The sequence below is a fragment of the Hyla sarda genome, chromosome 3 (genome assembly GCF_029499605.1).
Source record: "Hyla sarda isolate aHylSar1 chromosome 3, aHylSar1.hap1, whole genome shotgun sequence".
In the NCBI taxonomy this organism is placed as follows: domain Eukaryota; kingdom Metazoa; phylum Chordata; class Amphibia; order Anura; family Hylidae; genus Hyla; species Hyla sarda.
The window spans coordinates 93546934-93564640 of NC_079191.1; the positions used below are offsets into that span (position 1 = coordinate 93546934).

Consider the following 17707-nt stretch of genomic DNA (forward strand, 5'->3'; position numbering starts at 1 on the left):
ATGAGCAGATATTCTGCCTTGTGAATAGGGCCTTACAATTGCTTCCGGTACGAAAAATATTCTACACCAGTGATTCCCAAATAGGGTGCCTCCAGCTGTTGCTAAACTCCCAGCATGCCTGGACAGTCAGTGGCTGTTCGGCAATGCTGGCAGTTGTTGTTTTGCAACAGCTGAAGGCTCCGTTTTGGAAACACTGGTGTACGAGAGTTTTTTTTCATTTTGATTGGGGGGAAAGGGGGGGGGACAGTGTAAGGGTGTGTGTATATGTAGTGTTTAACTCTTTATTTTGTGTAGTGTTTTTAGGGTACATTCGCACAGGCGGGGGTTTACGGTGAGTTTCCCGCTAGGAGTTTGAGCTGCGGCGGAAAATTTGCCACATCTCAAACTTGAAGCAGGAAATTCACTGTAAACCCCAGACCATCTGAATGTACCCTGTACATTCACATGGGGGGGGGGGGGGGGCAAACATCCAGGTCTATCAAAACTACAACTCCCAGCATGCACTGAAAGACCGTGCAAGCTGGGAGTTGTAGTTTTGCAACAGCTGGAGGCACACTGGTTGGAAAACCTTGAGTTAGGTTTTGTTACCTAACTGTATTTTCCAACCAGTGTGCCTCCAGCTGTTGAAAAACTACAACTCCCAGCATGTACTGATCGCCGAAGGGCATGGTGGGAGTTGTAGTTATGAAACAGCTGGAGGCAGACAACTACAACTCCCAGCATGCCGAGACAGCCATTTGCTGTTCATGCATGCTGGGAGTTGTAGTTATGCAACATTTGGAGGACCACAGTTTAGATACCACTGTATAGTGACCTCCAAACAGAGGCCCTCCAAATGTTGCTAGGCAAAAACCGCTTAGTTGCAGGATCGCTGACATGGGGGGGTCAATTCAGACTGGCGATTTGTGGCGAACACTGACACGGGATGCCTGCTGAAGGACTCAGGAACATCTGCGTACGGGTACGCCCTGTGTCCTTAAGGAGTTAAGCAACTGGTGACAGAAAGTTAAACAGACTTGTAAATTACTTCTATTTGAAAAAATTTAATCCTTCCAGTACTTGTCAGCTGCTGTGTACTACAGAGGAAGTTGTGTAGTTCCCTTAGTAAACCTCTCCTGCTCCGGAATGTTCCTGGCACGGACAAAGGGGGCAGTACTAGAAGGATTAAGATTTTTAAATAGATGTAATTTACAAATATGTATAACTTTCTGGCACCAGTTGATTTGAAAAATGTTTTTTTTTCCTCCGGAGAACCCCTTTAGGTGTCCTCTTCTCACTCCTAAAGCACTCAGTAACATAGAAGTACTCATAATTAACATACAGTTCAGTCTACTATTTTATCTTCTGCAGACACTTTTTGCCTCAGGCTACTACTTTATATACAATTCCAGCGCTGCTTACTGGATGTCCAAGAAGATGAGGCATTAAGACTTGATTGTTAAGTGTCAAGACTACCTTAAAGGGGTTCTCCGGTACTTAGACATCTTATCCCCTATCCAAAGGATAGGGGATAAGATGCCTGAGTGCGGGAGTCCCGCCGCTGGGGATCCCCGGGATCTTGCACGTGGCACCCCGTTTGTAATCAGTCCCCGGGCGTGTTTGCTTCGGTTGTGATTATCGACGACCCCAAGCCCGGCGGCGTGTGACGTCACGCCTCCGCCCCCGTGTGATGTCACGCTCCGCCCCTCAATGCAAGCCTACAGGAGGGGGCGTGATAGCTGTCACGCCCCCTCCCATAGGCTTGCATTGAGGGGCGGAGCGTGGCATCACACGGGGGCGGAGGCGTGACGTCACATGCCGCCGGCCCTGTGGTCGTCGGTAATCAGACCCAGAGCGAACACGCTCCGGGGACTGATTACAAACGGGGTGCCGCGTGCAAGATCCCGGGGGTCCCCGGATAGGGGATAAGATGTCTAAGCACTGGAGAACCCCTTTAAAGGGGTACTCCCCGCCTCCTCCCATAGACTTGCATTAAGGGGGTGTCATGTGACGTCTTGAGGGGAGGGGTCGGGACTTCACAACCCCCACCGCCAGCACCCAGCATTCTAAATGAATGCTGGGTGCTACACAGAGATTGCAGGGGTCCTAGCTGCGGGACCCCCATGATCAGACATATTATCCCCTATCCTCTGGATGGATTACCCCTTCAATTTTATTGGCACCTCCTGTTACCATATAGTGCCCAAATAATACAATCATTTAGTGCTCAAATAACACTTCTGGACAACATCCCATATGTCAGATTTCACAAGGGTTGGACAATGTGGACATTTACCGGCTAAGACATTTATTATTATTTTTTTAAATACAGTTATATTGCTGTGTATTGGCTTTATGTGCTTTCTGTTAATATTACCAACCATTACACACATATATATATATATATATTTTTTTTTTCCCTTTCTGTCTGTGTTGTCATCTACACACAATAAAGATTCCAGCTACTCCCTATAATAGCAGTTTCTCATGCACCAGAGCCGCAGTGTTACGGATCACAACCCTATAATGCTCAATTAGCTGAATGTTATTCCAACTATTCATAGAAGATAAGACTGAATAAAAAGTCGTCTCCCTGACTGACTGAACACCAGGCATGGGTGTAGTAACTGAATGCTGGCATTATCCCGTGCATTCCAGTCTCCATTTAGCAACTAGAAGGATATGTATATGTCATAACACTATTGCACCAAACATAACAAAACCTGTCATGTTCTTGGCATGTATATTGGATAATTAATAGAAATTTTTTTTTTAATCATCTCATGGCTAACATTACTAAACCTCATGTACGTAGAGTCTGTAAAGATACATTCACTTTTCTTTGTTTACCCCAAATGTATAGGCCAGTGATTCCCAACCGGGTGTGCCCCGGCACACTGGGGTCCCGTTCGGCAGTATGAATGTGTGATATCCCGGTACCGGATTGCATCCGTTACCTTGTGGTGAGGTCCCCAAAGTCAGAGTCCCTGGGTACCGGTGGGGTCCTCATCAGTAGATATCCCTTTGTCACCCCTGTTATAGTTAAAATTATTCAGATTTAATGTGTAAATATGTAAATAAAGTATACTTACCTTGTTGTAGCATTGCACGTGATGCGTTCCAATACTCTATGGTTTATGGTTCCAATACTCTATGGTTTATGGTTCAAGGACCTTTGGAGGAAGTCAGGTGATCGCCCACCATGCATTGTAACGGTGAGTGACAGCTGACTCGGACCAATCCAAAACGGCCATGCCCCTGCCCATACAAGGGAGCAGCGGCCATTAAGCGCTCCTCTTTCCCCGTGGGCTGCTGATAGAGGAGGATCTGCGCAGTTGTCGTCAGCAGTGACTAGGCCCAAGCCTTGCGGCAATGCCCATCCATACAGAACTGTGAGTTATATCAATCCCTCTTAAGTCTGCAAGATCACCGGACCTAAACAGACCCCTAAATCCGGACGGATCTCTGCATCATCCCTAATTCTAATAACCTCTTGGATAAGCTAGTGGTCCGCGGCATCTGTCAATCACTGCCGTACTACATAGAGACTGTATTGCTAAGACTGTTGCTGTTAATTGGATGTAACGCAAGTACCTCAGTAAAGTTTATACAAGTTCAAGTTCATCTCTATTGTGGACCTTCATTCATTTAAGCACGCACCTATCGTTTTTGGGAAGGGTGGCGATGGGCCGAAAATTTACCTCAGCGTATTAACCCTCACCCTGGCGTCACGAGTGACAGGGGTTAAGTTAACCCCTCATATGCCGAAGCAACACCCCAACTACACTACACCCCCCAAGGCCTACCACAAATGGAAGTAGGGGCAGAAGCAGAGGAGCAATGGGGTGAATGGAAGCAGGGGCAGGAGCGGTGGGGTGAATGGAAGCAGGGGCAGGAGCAGTGGGGTGAATGGAAGCAGGGACAGGGGGTTAAATGGAAGCAGGAGCAGGGGAATGAATGGAAGGAGGGGCAGGAGCGGTGGGGGGATGGAAGCAGGATTTTTAATGAAAATGGGCACAAGGGAATGGGTTTGAATGTGAGCAGGGGCAGAAGCGGGGGCGTCTAAATGTACACAGACGGGGGGGGTTGAATGGAAGCAGGGGCAGGGGAGGTTTGAATGGAAGCAGGGGTGGGTAGGTGGTTGGGTGGCTGCGGGTGAATTGAATCAGTGGCAGGGGTGGATGGGTGGCTGCAGGGTGAATGGATGCAGTGGGTGGCTGAGGGGTAAATGAAAGCAGTGGCAGGGCGGATGGGGTGGTGAATGGAAGCAATGGCGGGGGGAATGAAGGCAATGGCGCTAGGAGGCTGGAAGCAACGTGGGTGGGTGGTGGGAGGCTGAAGGCAAAAGGTGTAAGTGGGTGGGTGGCTGAAGGCACTGTGTGTGTGTGTGTGTGTGTGTGTGTGTGTGTGAGGCTGCCGGGGGCATTGTGTGTGGGGGGAGGCTGCTGGAGGCATTGTGTGCATGTATGAGGCTGCTGGGGGCATTGTGTGTGTGTGTGGGAGGCTGCTAGAGGCATTGTGTGCATGTGTGAGGCTGCTGGGGGCATTGTATGTGTGTGTGTGTGTGTGTGTGTGTGTGGGAGGCTGCTGGGGGCATTGTGTGTGTGTGTGTGTGTGTGTGTGTGGGAGGCTGCTAGAGGCATTGTGTGCATGTGTGAGGCTGCTGGGGGCATTGTGTGTGTGTGTGTGTGGGAGGCTCCTGGGGGCATTGTGTGTGTGTGGGGGAAGCTGCAGGAGTCATTGTGTGCATGTATGAGGCTGCTGGGTGCATTGTGTGTTTGTGTGAAGCTGCTGGGGGCATTGTGTGTGTGTGTGTGGGGGAGGCTGCTAGAAGCATTGTGTGCATGTGTGAGGCTGCTGGGGGCATTGTGTGTGTGTGTGTGTGTGTGTGTGTGTGTGTGTGAGGCTGCCGGGGGCATTGTGTGTGGGGGGAGGCTGCTAGAGGCATTGTGTGCATGTGTGAGGCTGCTGGGGGCATTGTGTGTGTGTGTGGGAGGCTGCTAGAGGCATTGTGTGCATGTGTGAGGCTGCTGGGGGCATTGTATGTGTGTGTGTGTGTGTGTGTGGGAGGCTGCTTGGGGCATTGTGTGCATGTGTGAGGCTGCTGGGGGCATTGTATGTGTGTGTGTGTGTGTGTGTGTGTGTGTGTGTGTGTGTGTGGGAGGCTGCTGGGGGCATTGTGTGTGTGTGTGTGTTTGTGTGTGTGGGAGGCTGCTAGAGGCATTGTGTGCATGTGTGAGGCTGCTGGGGGCATTGTGTGTGTGTGTGTGGGAGGCTCCTGGGGGCATTGTGTGTGTGTGGGGGAAGCTGCAGGAGTCATTGTGTGCATGTATGAGGCTGCTGGGTGCATTGTGTGTTTGTGTGAAGCTGCTGGGGGCATTGTGTGTGTGTGTGGGGGGGAGGCTGCTAGAAGCATTGTGTGCATGTGTGAGGCTGCTGGGGGCATTGTGTGTGTGTGTGTGTGTGTGTGTGTGTGTGTGTGTGTGTGTGTGTGGCTGCCGGGGGCATTGTGTGTGGGGGGAGGCTGCTAGAGGCATTGTGTGCATGTGTGAGGCTGCTGGGGGCATTGTGTGTGTGTGTGGGAGGCTGCTAGAGGCATTGTGTGCGTGTGTGAGGCTGCTGGGGGCATTGTATGTGTGTGTGTGTGTGTGTGTGTGTGTGTGTGGGAGGCTGCTGGGGGCATTGTGTGTGTGGGGGAAGCTGCTGGAGGCATTGTGTGCATGTATGAGGCTGCTGGGTGCATTGTGTTTTTGTGGGAGGCTGCTGGGGGCATTGTGTGTGTGGGTGTTGTGACTGGAAGAAACCATCATGACTGTCTGAGCCAGATGGAAAGGAAAAGTGAACGACTCCGATCTGAGAAGACATCACCTGTGAGTCCTGCATATAGCAGCACTGTAATCTACATAGCTAACAGATATATAGGTGATGTCTATTGCTTCTTTTTAGCCATTTTTTTCTTGTGCGTTGAACATTATTCGGTAGGGGTGCCCCGCGAAAAAAAATGTTTGCGAGGTGTGCCCCAAGCTGAAAAAGGTTGGGAACCACTGGTCTAGGCATTGGGTAGGATTAATATTTTTCCATAGAGAACTTCATGCTACATGAATGGAATGTTTAATATACACAATAACAGTATGACACCACGTTGTCTGGTAGAGTAGTAGGAGGGGAAAATGGGAAGTTCACATTTTTACTCTTTATTCAGCATGTACATGGGGAATAGTTATTTTTTTTATTTATTTATTATTTGGTAACCTATGTCATAGTGACATGTCAAAGGTTTGTATCGCTGGGTTTTCAGGTGATGAGACCCCCACCAATTGTTAAACTGAAGGGGCTGCATTCACTGTGCCCCTTTTATCTCTGAGGCTGCTTTCACACTATATAATTTCTCTGTTTTAAAGACACATTATAATGTTCCGTTAAGGAAACCCTTAAAACCGACCATTAAATGGCTGTTACAAAATCCCATACAACCTTTACAAAATCCCAGTCAAGTCTATGAGATTTTGTGATTAGCCGTTATGACCCGTTAATGCCTTTATGAATAGCGGATGTTATTTTGTGATAGGAGAAAAAGCAGTACATGCACTAATTTTCTCCCGTCACAAAATAGCGTCCATTATTCATAACTGGCATGTAAGCGGCAGGGAGGTAGTAGATCCGCTGAGCTCGTGTGGATGATGGCTTGGGCCGAGTCAGGGAGCGGAGTCTATGGTGCCGCTGGTTTTCACCAGAGCCCGCCTCAAAGGGGGATGGACTTGCTGCGGCAGACGGCACCCAGGTCGCAACCCCTGACACGACTTGTCCACACAGGCTGCTGAGGAGAAGACATGGCACAGGGGTCAGAAGGCAGGCGGCACAGGAGCAATGTCAGGTCACAGAGCAGGTAGGTCAGGAACACGGTAAGGCAAGACACAATAAATGCTTTCACTAGGGCACTGGGCACACAAAGATCTGGCAAGGGGTGGTGGGAGGTACACATACTTATAGAGAAGGGACAGGAGCAAACAATAATCAAGGGCGCACAGGCCGTTTAAATCTCAGAGCTCCGGCCCGCACACGCCCTAGGAGGCGGGAACGCATGCACCGTCGATGAAAGAGTACAGAGGACACAGCAGAAGCAGAAGGTGAGTGACGGCCCGAGATTCACATGCGGGCGTGTCCCGAGATGCGAATCTCAGACATGCCGGAGAACAGATGGAGACAGCGCTCATGTTCAGTGTGACCGGACGGAGCACTCGCCGTAACAGGGCATTAACGGGTCATAACGGCTAATCACAAAATCCCATAGACTTGACTAGGATTTTGTAACTGCCGTTTAACGTCCGGTTTTAAGGGTTTCCTTAACTGAACAATATAACGGGTCTTTAAAACGGAGAAATTATATGGTGTGAAAGCATAGGCTTGCAGTATGAATCGTTAAACCATTTGCTTCTGCTGCTTGGGCTGCGCACCTTTTCACCTTCATTTTAGAGATCAGTGGTGGCCCCAGTACCCGGACACCTACCAATAAAACTTGTGACATGTCAAAATTTTGTTCAAATAAGATACTCTTCTCCATGGCCTTTGTCTGGCATCGTAGCAGCCCGATTCAGCTGATACCAGGCTGCCCATGGCTAGAGTAATGTCTGAATGTCAATGACATATGCACAGTAGGGCAAAAAAGTATTTAGTCAGCCATCAATTGTGCAAGTTCTTCCACTTAAAAAGATGAGAGAGGCCTGTAATTATCATCATAGGAATACCTCAACTATGAGAGACATAATGAGAAAAAAAAAATCCCTAAAATCACATTGTCTGATTTTTAAAGAATTTATATGCAAATTATGGTGGAAAATAAGTATTTGGTCACCTACAAACAAGCAAGATTTCTGGCTCTCACAGACCTGTGACTTCTTCTTTAAGAGTCTCATCTGTCCTTCACTTGTTACCTGTATTAATGGCACCTGTTTGACCTTGTTATCAGTATAAAAGACACATGTCCACTACCTCAAACAGTCACACTCCAAACTCCACTATGGCCAAGACCAAAGAGCTGTCGAAGCACACGAGAAACAAAATTGTAGATCTGCACCAGGCTGGGAAGACTGAATCTGCAATAGGCAAGCAGCTTGGTGTGAAGAAATCAACTGTGGGAGCAATTATTAGAAAATGGAAGACATACAAGACCACTGATAATCTCCCTCGATCTGGGGCTCCACTCAAGATCTCACCCCAGCAACAGTGTTTGACCTCAATGCCAACAAAAGGGATATAACAAAGTATTGAGATAAACTTTTTGTTATTGACCAAATACTTATTTTTCCACCATAATTTGCAAATAAAATTCTTAAAAAATCAGACCTTTACCTATGATGAAAATTACAGGCCTCTCTCATTTTTTTTCAGTGGGAGAACTTGCACAATTGGTGTCTTACTAAACACTTTTTTGCCCCATTGTATGTTGAAAAAAACAAATGCAAAATATGGAGCTGAGCTAACCAACAGTGATACCATATAAAGAGTAAACTGGTCCCATAAAAGCTTTTATTCACGAAAATTTTGGTTAACATTTGTGTCTGTGTGACTCTTTTCTTGGCAGAATATTCTGACTAAGGTGGAGGAGGGGTCAGAGCGAGAGACAACAGCACTACAAGCACATCGGGAGCTGGAGAAAGTAAGGACCATATAAAAATTGCAGAGGATATATATATATATATATACGGTATATATATATATATATATATATATATATATATATTTTTTTTTTTAACACAGTTAATAAAAGTTTCAGACCCAAAGTTTTGTGCTATAATCTGTGACTCATAATGAAAAAATAGCTCCTAGTGGCGAAAGAGCATTATAAATAGAACAGCCGAAATAATAGGTCACTACTTGGGCCAAATAGAAACCCAGAAGTGAAGTGGCTGTGGATTGTATTGGAACAATGAGCAGCTGATTTGTGTGAATAACTGCATTGATTTTTATTTCCCAGCATTCATTTTACATTGTTGGTATTGTTACTATTCATTGTTATTATTACTTGTTAATATTTTTAGAAAACTAACGCATATGATCGGAGGGGGGTTATATGGACAACAGCCCCCCTGACCATCTGACAATACTTGGCTGTCAGGTTGCGTGTCAGAACCATGACACTAGTCAAAAACGCATGTCCATCTGATTTCTCACATTAAAACACTAGTTTAACATCAAAAGTAGGGGGACTTGGCAAGTGTTGGCAGATCTTGGGGGCCACAGTTGGATAAAGAGATTTATTTGAATCCATCCTATCCATTTAGACTGTCTAGGTAGAGACACTGAACATTTGAAATCTATATGGACAGTTTTTTTTTTTTAAAATAAATAAACCCTTTTTATGCACAGCCCTGAGGATCAGTCTTTAAAGGGGTACTCTGCTGCTCAGCGTTTGAAACAAACTGTTCCGAACGCTGGAGCTGGTGCCTGGAGCTCAAGACGTCATAACCCCACCCCTTCATGACATCACGCCCCGCCCCCTCAATGCAAGTCTATGGGAGAGTGCGTGACATCACGAGCTCACGGCGCAGGCTCCAGCGTTCGGAACAGCTTGTTCCAAACGCTGAGCAGTGGAGTACCCCTTTTTTTCCCACAAAGCCAAGTTGATAGCAAAGTTGGTAAAATCAGATGACTACCACATATATATATATTTAAAGAAGTGCAAGTGGGCTGGGGCTTTATTAGGTAAAATGCCCTACATCCCTGTACTGTTCTTCTCCCCCATGAGTCTGATCGCTTCCTGGTCTCTTTTCCGAAGTTTGACACTGTGGTTGACACTTTCCCACAATCTCCCTTGCTTGCATATACAGTGGAGACTAAGGCTACATTCACACTGACGGCTGTCTCTGGCGGTGTGAAGTCCGTTATTTTAGGATCGAGAAAAGCCAGAGAAAAAATAGTGCTTGCACCGTCTTTTTCTCCGGCTTTTCTTTCCAAAAAATAATGGCTGCTATTGAATACAATGGGGTCCATCCGGACCTGTCATTTGCCGGTATGCTCTGGCAAAATTACGGCCGGCAAAATGCAAAAAAATAAATAAAAAGAGGGAGTTTGACAGCCGAATTTGCCGGAGCAGTGTGAAAGAGCCTAACAAGTTGAACTGAGCATGGCTGACCATCCCAGCTGATGTCGTAAATTTGTCGTAAACAAGAACAGCAAGGCTAAACAAGCAGCACATACATTTATACATTTGTAGAAATGCTTTCACATTGGAATTATGTTTATTGCATCAGTTTCGACCTATTTATCTTTGCAGTAAAGACCCCTTAATTGCAGTATTTGCGTTATGTATGGAGAGCTATGGCCTGAATGGCGCAGCTTTTATATTAGACATGTACAGTAATAGCCGAGCTGTAACTGTCGTCTGGCACATCTGATTGTGACACTTAGATAGTTTACATGTTACCCTCATGCAGGTAGTTATCTTTTTCTCTTTAAAGACCTTTCCAGCTCCAAGATTTGTCTTTTTGTGCCCAGGGGGGTCCCCCAGAGCAGCAAGAGCCAGTTAGCCAGTTCATCTCCTCTTATTAACCACCTCACGCCCCTTTGTCAATCCAAGGGGTGTAGTCATATGCAATTGAGCATAGCGGAAAAAATAAGTGGACAGGGGCTGGCGTCGAGGTCTATTCTCCTTTTTTGACCAAATTAGACGTACTGGGGGAGATTCATCAAAACTTCTGCAGAGGAAATTCAACCAGTTGCCCATAGCAACCAATCACATTGCTTCTTTAATTTTTTTAAGTACTTCTGAAAAATTAAACAAGTGATCTGATTGGTTGCTATGGGCAACTGGCCAACTTTTCCTCAGTACAGGTGTTAATGAACTGTACTGGAGAGATGTGCACAGCACCTTACTCACTGTATATTAGGAAGTGTGAGCACCACCTATTTACATGTTACTACATGTATGTGCATTATTTATCTATATATATAAAACTCAATTGGGGAGATATATCAAACTGTGTGAGAGAAAAAGTGGAGGGATTTTCTTACAGCAACCAATCACAGCTCAGGTTTCACTTTACCACAGCTTGTTGTCAGAGCTGTGATTGGTTGTTGTGGGAAAATCCCTCCACTTTTTCTCTCACACAGTTTGATAAATCTGGGCCAATGTGTGTATGTTCCGGCATCACGTCCAAACCGCTAAAGATATTAACATGAAACTTGGCACACATGTTACTTATATGTCAACAACAAACATAGGATATGTAATTTAACCCTTACCCACCCCCATTTGCCAGGATCGTTTTTTTTTTTTTAATTTAAAGTCCCATATAAGTCTATGAGAAATTTATGTTACTGCATAATTTCCAAACAGCTGGAGATATTTCGATAATACTTGGTCACATGTTACTTATATGTCAAATAAAAATATATAATAGTTAAATTAGCCCCTTACCTGCCCCCATATGTGAGGGATGGATTTTCTGTTTCAAGTCCCATGCAAGTATATAGGACTTCTGGCGCCTTACTCCACAAGCTCCACTCTGTTTCTCCTGGTGAATGTGTCAGTCCGGCTGGTAAGCCACACCCCATCTGACAAAGACATGCCCACATGTTAAGCCACACACCTTTTATTTTCAGCTTACAATATCTTTTCCACAACGCAGCCCCACCTGAGGACGTATGTGAGGATTAGAAATGAGGATTAGCTATGGGGACGGGATATGAGGTCGGGATATGGGTATGGGATATGGGTATGGGATATGGGGACGGGATATGAGAACAAAATAGGAGGACAGGATATGAGGTTGTAATATGAGGAGGGGATTTGGGGTCGGGATATGAGGAGGGGATAATGGGTCAGGATTTTGGGACGGGATATGAGGACAAAAGCTTCCTCCTTTGTTGCTTTTCCCCCACAAGGATAAGGTAGGAAAAACCGGGCAGCGCCGGGTACTCAGCTAGTTTAGTATAAATAAATTTTTCTTTATTTCTTATTACAGCAGATGTGAAATTAGTCTCTCTGTATTTGTTGAGGACCTAGTGACAATGTACACTGGAAGCCCCTAGTGAGTTTGGTGGCCAGATTCTATTTATCTATCCACATGTTAATTTCTTCTATTTGTTGTCCAGCACTTTGAAGTATATATGGTATTAGCTTGTTGTATAAGTCTTCTTGCTTTCTTTTTTGCTATGTAGCTGGTGCAGGCCTGTAATGATGGAGTCAGGAAGATGAGTCGTACCGAGCAGCTCATCAGCATAGAGAAGACACTTGAATTTAAGATCAAGGTATGCCAGTGTTTAATATTATTTTACTTGAACATTCCATCCAGAATATACATTAACAGCAACCAGAAAAGAAAAAGGTACATTGTTTATGGTAAAACTGTTTAGTTTGATTGATTTTACTGCACTGGAGTCCAGGGAACTTAAGAGTCTTCTCATCTCATAGGGTGATTACTTAGGGCTAAGAGGAGTCGGAGTCGGACTGATCTCTGGGGCCCTCACTGATTGTGAAAATAAAAGGGACACAGAATTAATGTAGTGTGGTGGCCCAGTATGGGAGATGTCACCCCATACCCTTGCTGTCCTGTCAGGCAGCCCTTTGCACCTGTTTCCCCCTTGTACATATGTTCTGCAGTGTATTGTATTATAAAATGTGTTGTATCTTTAAGAGTTATGTCATGTGATTGTTACCCAGGAGGTACCAGTGACCAGGTGATCCCAAGAGTGACCTATGGGCTCCCTGCTAGTCTCCCCCATATAAGCCCTGGGTGGTGCCTCTCTCTCTTTGAGCTCTGCTCTTCTGCTAAGCTGAGGTCCAGTGCAGTCGTGCCTAGTGTGTGTGTCCAGAGTGTTGGAGGCCTCAAAGTCAAGTCCTGCAGCCACAGTCAAGTCAAGTTAGCTAAAGTCACAGCTTTATGAGTCAAGTCAGTCCCTGTCATGTCAAGTTAGCGTGGTCTGCATTCAGTTGTCCAGTCCTAAAACAAGTCCCAGCAAGCCCTTAAGGTCTCTGCGTCACTGGTCACCTCCTTGGGCCCTGGCTGAACTGTATAGACTTTACCAACTGTCTACCCTCAGTAAAGCTACCATCGTCCGTAACTTGGCATCAGAGTCATTATTGCCCCCGTGCCTAGCCCAGGATCCAGCGGTATACCTTGGGGTGGTTTTAGGCTAAACCATGCCCTGGCGTCACGAATACAAGGGGTTAATGCCATCTGCCCATAAGGTAACAACATCTGCCCACATCACACCCTGCTACCACAGTACCACTGTATCCTCTTAACTGCTTACCCTTTGCACAGTCTCCCTGGCCATTTGGCCGTGCATAGAACTGCAGTGTAGCCACATTCTATCAAATGCAGGTGGCTGGGGGCAATGCTGTGCACTAAACTGTGGCAACCTACATTCGCTAGAATATGACCACACTGTGTGCATTGGGGAAAGAAGTTAAAGAGGTACTATGGTATTAGACATCCTAGAGTATCTCCTATCCATACATCTAATCGCAGGGGTCCAACCACTGGGACCCCCGCAATCTCGGGCCCAGCATTCCCGCGTTCTGAACATTTATGTTTAGAATACCGTCTGTGCTAGGGTTACGAGCGGCCGTGTTTGACCCCCCCCCCCCCCAATTCATGTCTATGGGAGATGGAGATACATTGTTCATGTACCTCTGAATATTCCATAGAAATATATGTAGGGGGTATATCAGCCATAGCTTCAGGCTGTGGTTCACAGTAATCCGGCATGTGGATTACAGAGGTGCTGGGCAGGAGATCGCGGGGGATAAGATGTCTAGTACTAGAGTACACCTTTAAGAGGATACAGTGCTACATCAATGCTGTGTCCTCTTAATTTTCACAATCAGTGTGTAGGAATCCAATGGTCAGACCCTCATAGATCATAAAGAGGTGGCATATCATAGCAATATGCCATCCCTTTAGAACATGGGAATACCCCTTTATGTCAAAACCTGTTTGGAATGGAACATGTAGCCATAATGGTTGTGTCCCAGTTCTCCAGAAATAGATAAATATATGACATTTCTGAATATAAACTATATCTACAGGTTTATCTTTAATAGAAACTACTAATATTTAGAAGAAAATCCTATGTAATTTTGTAAACATTCACACAATTGTTATTTATCATTATAACCTCCATCATTTATCATTATAACTGACATTGACATGTTATAACTAAAAAAAAGGAAAAGTTAGTCAGCTGTAAGTTTTTTGTTCTACCTAAAATTGAATTCCTTTAGCCATGTATCTAAAGGTTCTTTTCTTTGTAGTCTTCTCCATGAAATGTCTCTTCTGTTTCTTGACAGTCCGTGCCAATCATCTCTCACTCACGTTGGTTGTTGAAGCAGGGAGAACTGCAGCAGATGTCTGGCCCGCGCACTTCTCGCACTCTCCGCACTAAAAAACTATTTCGCTCTGTATATCTCTTTCTGTTCAATGATCTGCTCCTCCTGTGTAAACGTCTGCCTGGGTGAGTAGAACATGATGGAGTGGAGACAAATCGGACTAAAAGTAGAAGAGGGTCAGGGAACCATGATAGTGGTCACAAGTCTAGAACCACACATATAGTGGTCTGCTTACCAAAGGATAGGAGACAAGATGTCTGATCGTTGGGGTCCCATTGCTGGGGACCCTTGCAATCTTGGCTGCGACAACCCAGACATCCGGTGCACGGAGCGAAATTTGCTCCATGCCAAATGACTGGTGATGCAGGGCAGAGGCTCGTGATGTCACGGTCACACCCCGCCCATGACGTCATGGCCACGCCCTCTCAATGCAAGTCTATGGGAGGGGGCATGATGGCTCTAAACAAACGCCAGGAGCAGCAGGGAGATTGCGGGGTCAGACATCTTATCCCCTATCCTTTGGATAGGGGATAAGATGTCTAGGGGTGGAGTACCCCTTTAAGAGTAGTGGTGGCTTATTATGAAAAGTATCAGTAAAATAAAATGTGTTAGTGTTGGAGATCCTTATACATATTGTTCTAATAGATACTTGTGAGTAGGGACCATGTGAGATGGTATTGCTACATGAAGCCTACTTGCTACTTTACATTTGCAGTAATAGATAAGCTAAAAGAAATGATCATTGTACAACCAAATGTTTTTAGTGTTAGACTACAATCCCATAAAGCTGATTTTTTTGTGTGACAGTTTTGATGCAATTTTATGAGGCAAATATGGAAATGGATACAAATATGGAGTACAGGATCAGTCTTTCTTTTTTTACATTTTGGATTCACTTCATGCTCAGAAAAATGTAATGTTTTAACACAGCCATTTAGGGTCACAGTATGCTATTACTTTTTAATGATCTGCAGGAGATTGTCTAATATCAATGGTCCTTAAATATTACTGACCCAATATGACTGCACTATGAATGTATTTATGTTATAATATATTGTAATACCAACTAGAGATTCTGCTGTATTACATTTCACATTTTTTATTGAAATCCAGGGACCGGTATCAGGTATTTGATGTGGCTACACGGGGCCTCCTGCGTGTAGAGGAGCTTGAAGACCAAGGACAGTCCCTGGCTAATGTTTTCATTCTGAAACTCCTGGAAAATGCACATGAAAGGGAATTCACTTATATGTTAAAGGCCTCGTCCCAGTGAGTACATTGCTCCTACTTACAGATCATTGAGCCTTCTCCATGTTATTAAACCACAACTGAATTTGGCATAGACATTCTCTCATAACATGACTTCCCATCTTCAATGTTGATTTCAGTTCAATCCCATCATTTCCACATACAGACCCTGACAGTGTCACATATTGGGACTTTTCTTGTATGATGAGGAATTAAAGTCTCAGCAGGAAAACATGGATGTAAATACGCCCATGGCTAGATAGAGTTGGTCATCAGAATTCTGGGCATAAGTTTCTTATTTCCATTGTCCTTTTCAGCCCTGAAATATATACCTATGTTAGCATGCAAATGAGGCACAAAAGCCTAGGGGGTGTTTCTCTGCATGGCAAGAGCCCATGTAAGTCCAGCCCATGTCCTCTTTATCACCATCTATTGGCCCACTTACATCTGCCTACCCTGTTTATGTGACAGCCACTTGATATAGAAGACAATGGCTGGTCTTACCTGGGTGCATTTCATATTAGGGAACACCCCATGGGCATTGAACTATTTGCATAATAAAAAAAAGGTTTATATCTCAGCACAGAAAAGGATTATGGAGCTATAAAAAAAAAAAAAAAAAAAAAAAAAAGAAAGAAAGAAAGGTAGGCCTGGAATCCTGATGACTAGCCATATCTAGTCATGGGGTTATTACAGTACTCAAAGTCCTGCAGGAATGCATGGGAATGGAGTTCCTGCACTTTTAACACAGCAGAAACACTGTTCCCATTAGCGATGTACGAGAGAAAAGGACAGGAGGTGCTCCCTTCGCTTACATATACCGACTTAGTGTGACCCTCCCCCACACCCAAGTGATATACTCACCAGATCTGGTAGCAAACCTTGATCCTGGGTGTCCCGGGGTCACTGCTCACAGTAGGCTGGTATGTGTAAGGTGTTGGTAGGTTATGGCTGCCGCACTCTGACCGGGACCTGACCCTTGCGCAAAGGACAGTTTTGGCAAATCGAGGAATATAGAGAAAAAAACGGTCTTAGAGGCACTGCACAAATTTGGTCACAAATGGAGAAACTCAAGCCAGCACAGGACAATAGAATTTATTTGACACAATGGACAATGCATTTCGGCACAGTTGACACAACGGACGACACATTCGCCAGCACCACACCTCACAGGAACCCCACAAGTGCACCCTTGCATTCTACCACCTAAAGTGATTGCACTGTATGTTTTGGACCTGAGGAAGGCACTTTGTGTGCCGAAACGCGTCGTCCGTTGTATCAAATAAATTCTATTGTCCTGTGCTGGCTCAAGTCTCTCCATTTGTCACCAAATTTGCGCATTGCCTCTAAGACTGTTTTTTTTTTTATCAATAATCCTCGTGTTCCCATTAGCAGGAGTCCTGCAGAAGCAGCTTTTGAGTGGAAATCTTGGGTGAGTTCCCACTTTTTTTCCAGGACTTGACCCCTGACTTATAAACACCTGTGTTTTCCTGCTGGCAGATCTTATTTAACAGTAATTCTAGAACAGGTTCATGGAGTTTTACATATAGAAAGATTTTGATAGATAGACTGGCTATAATAATGAATAGTTGCTTGTCTTATGTCTTCTACTATGGTTTTGCCAAACAAAATAAATTATTATTTCCCTGGAATTTATATTCTGTATACACATGTGTGATATAAATTGTGATTTTCAGAAATGAAATGAAGCGCTGGATGACTGCTCTAGTTCCAAATCGAAGAACAAAATTTGTTTCCATCACCGCCAGGGTATTTGGTAAGTTATAAATGATAAATGTAAGGTTATGAAAACTGTTGTGTTTTGTGAAGGATTAGTGTTGAGAGGTAGGCACAGTGGGCTTAGAACAGATACAGCGACACAATGTATAATTTGTATCTAAAGAAGGAAACAGCCTTTTACCTGTACCTGTAGCTCTACCTACACAGGCAGTGACCCTATTTGTTTTTACCAGGACCATTCTAAATGGCACTGGACACACAGCAAAACCATTCTACCCAGTCCACTACTCACTGGCTCTCCATAGACTTTACACTAGAGACACAGCATTCTACTCCTGCAAACATTGCCTTCCTGTGTCCGTTGCTACATGAGGATAAAACCATGTCCATATGTGAGGGCCAGCAAAA

General features: G+C 45.0%; 1 protein-coding gene across 3 annotated transcripts in view; it reads left to right on the forward strand.

Annotated features, from left to right (window-relative positions):
* The window catches only part of NGEF (neuronal guanine nucleotide exchange factor), a 251721-nt gene that overhangs the window by 215415 nt on the left and 18599 nt on the right, over positions 1-17707 (forward strand). For all 3 annotated transcript variants that reach the window (XM_056564624.1, XM_056564626.1, XM_056564625.1), the window contains 5 exons: positions 8561-8635; positions 12139-12228; positions 14273-14436; positions 15425-15580; positions 17257-17336. In XM_056564624.1, coding sequence (XP_056420599.1) covers positions 8561-8635; positions 12139-12228; positions 14273-14436; positions 15425-15580; positions 17257-17336 — 565 coding nt within the window. The remainder of the gene's footprint in view (positions 1-8560; positions 8636-12138; positions 12229-14272; positions 14437-15424; positions 15581-17256; positions 17337-17707) is intronic.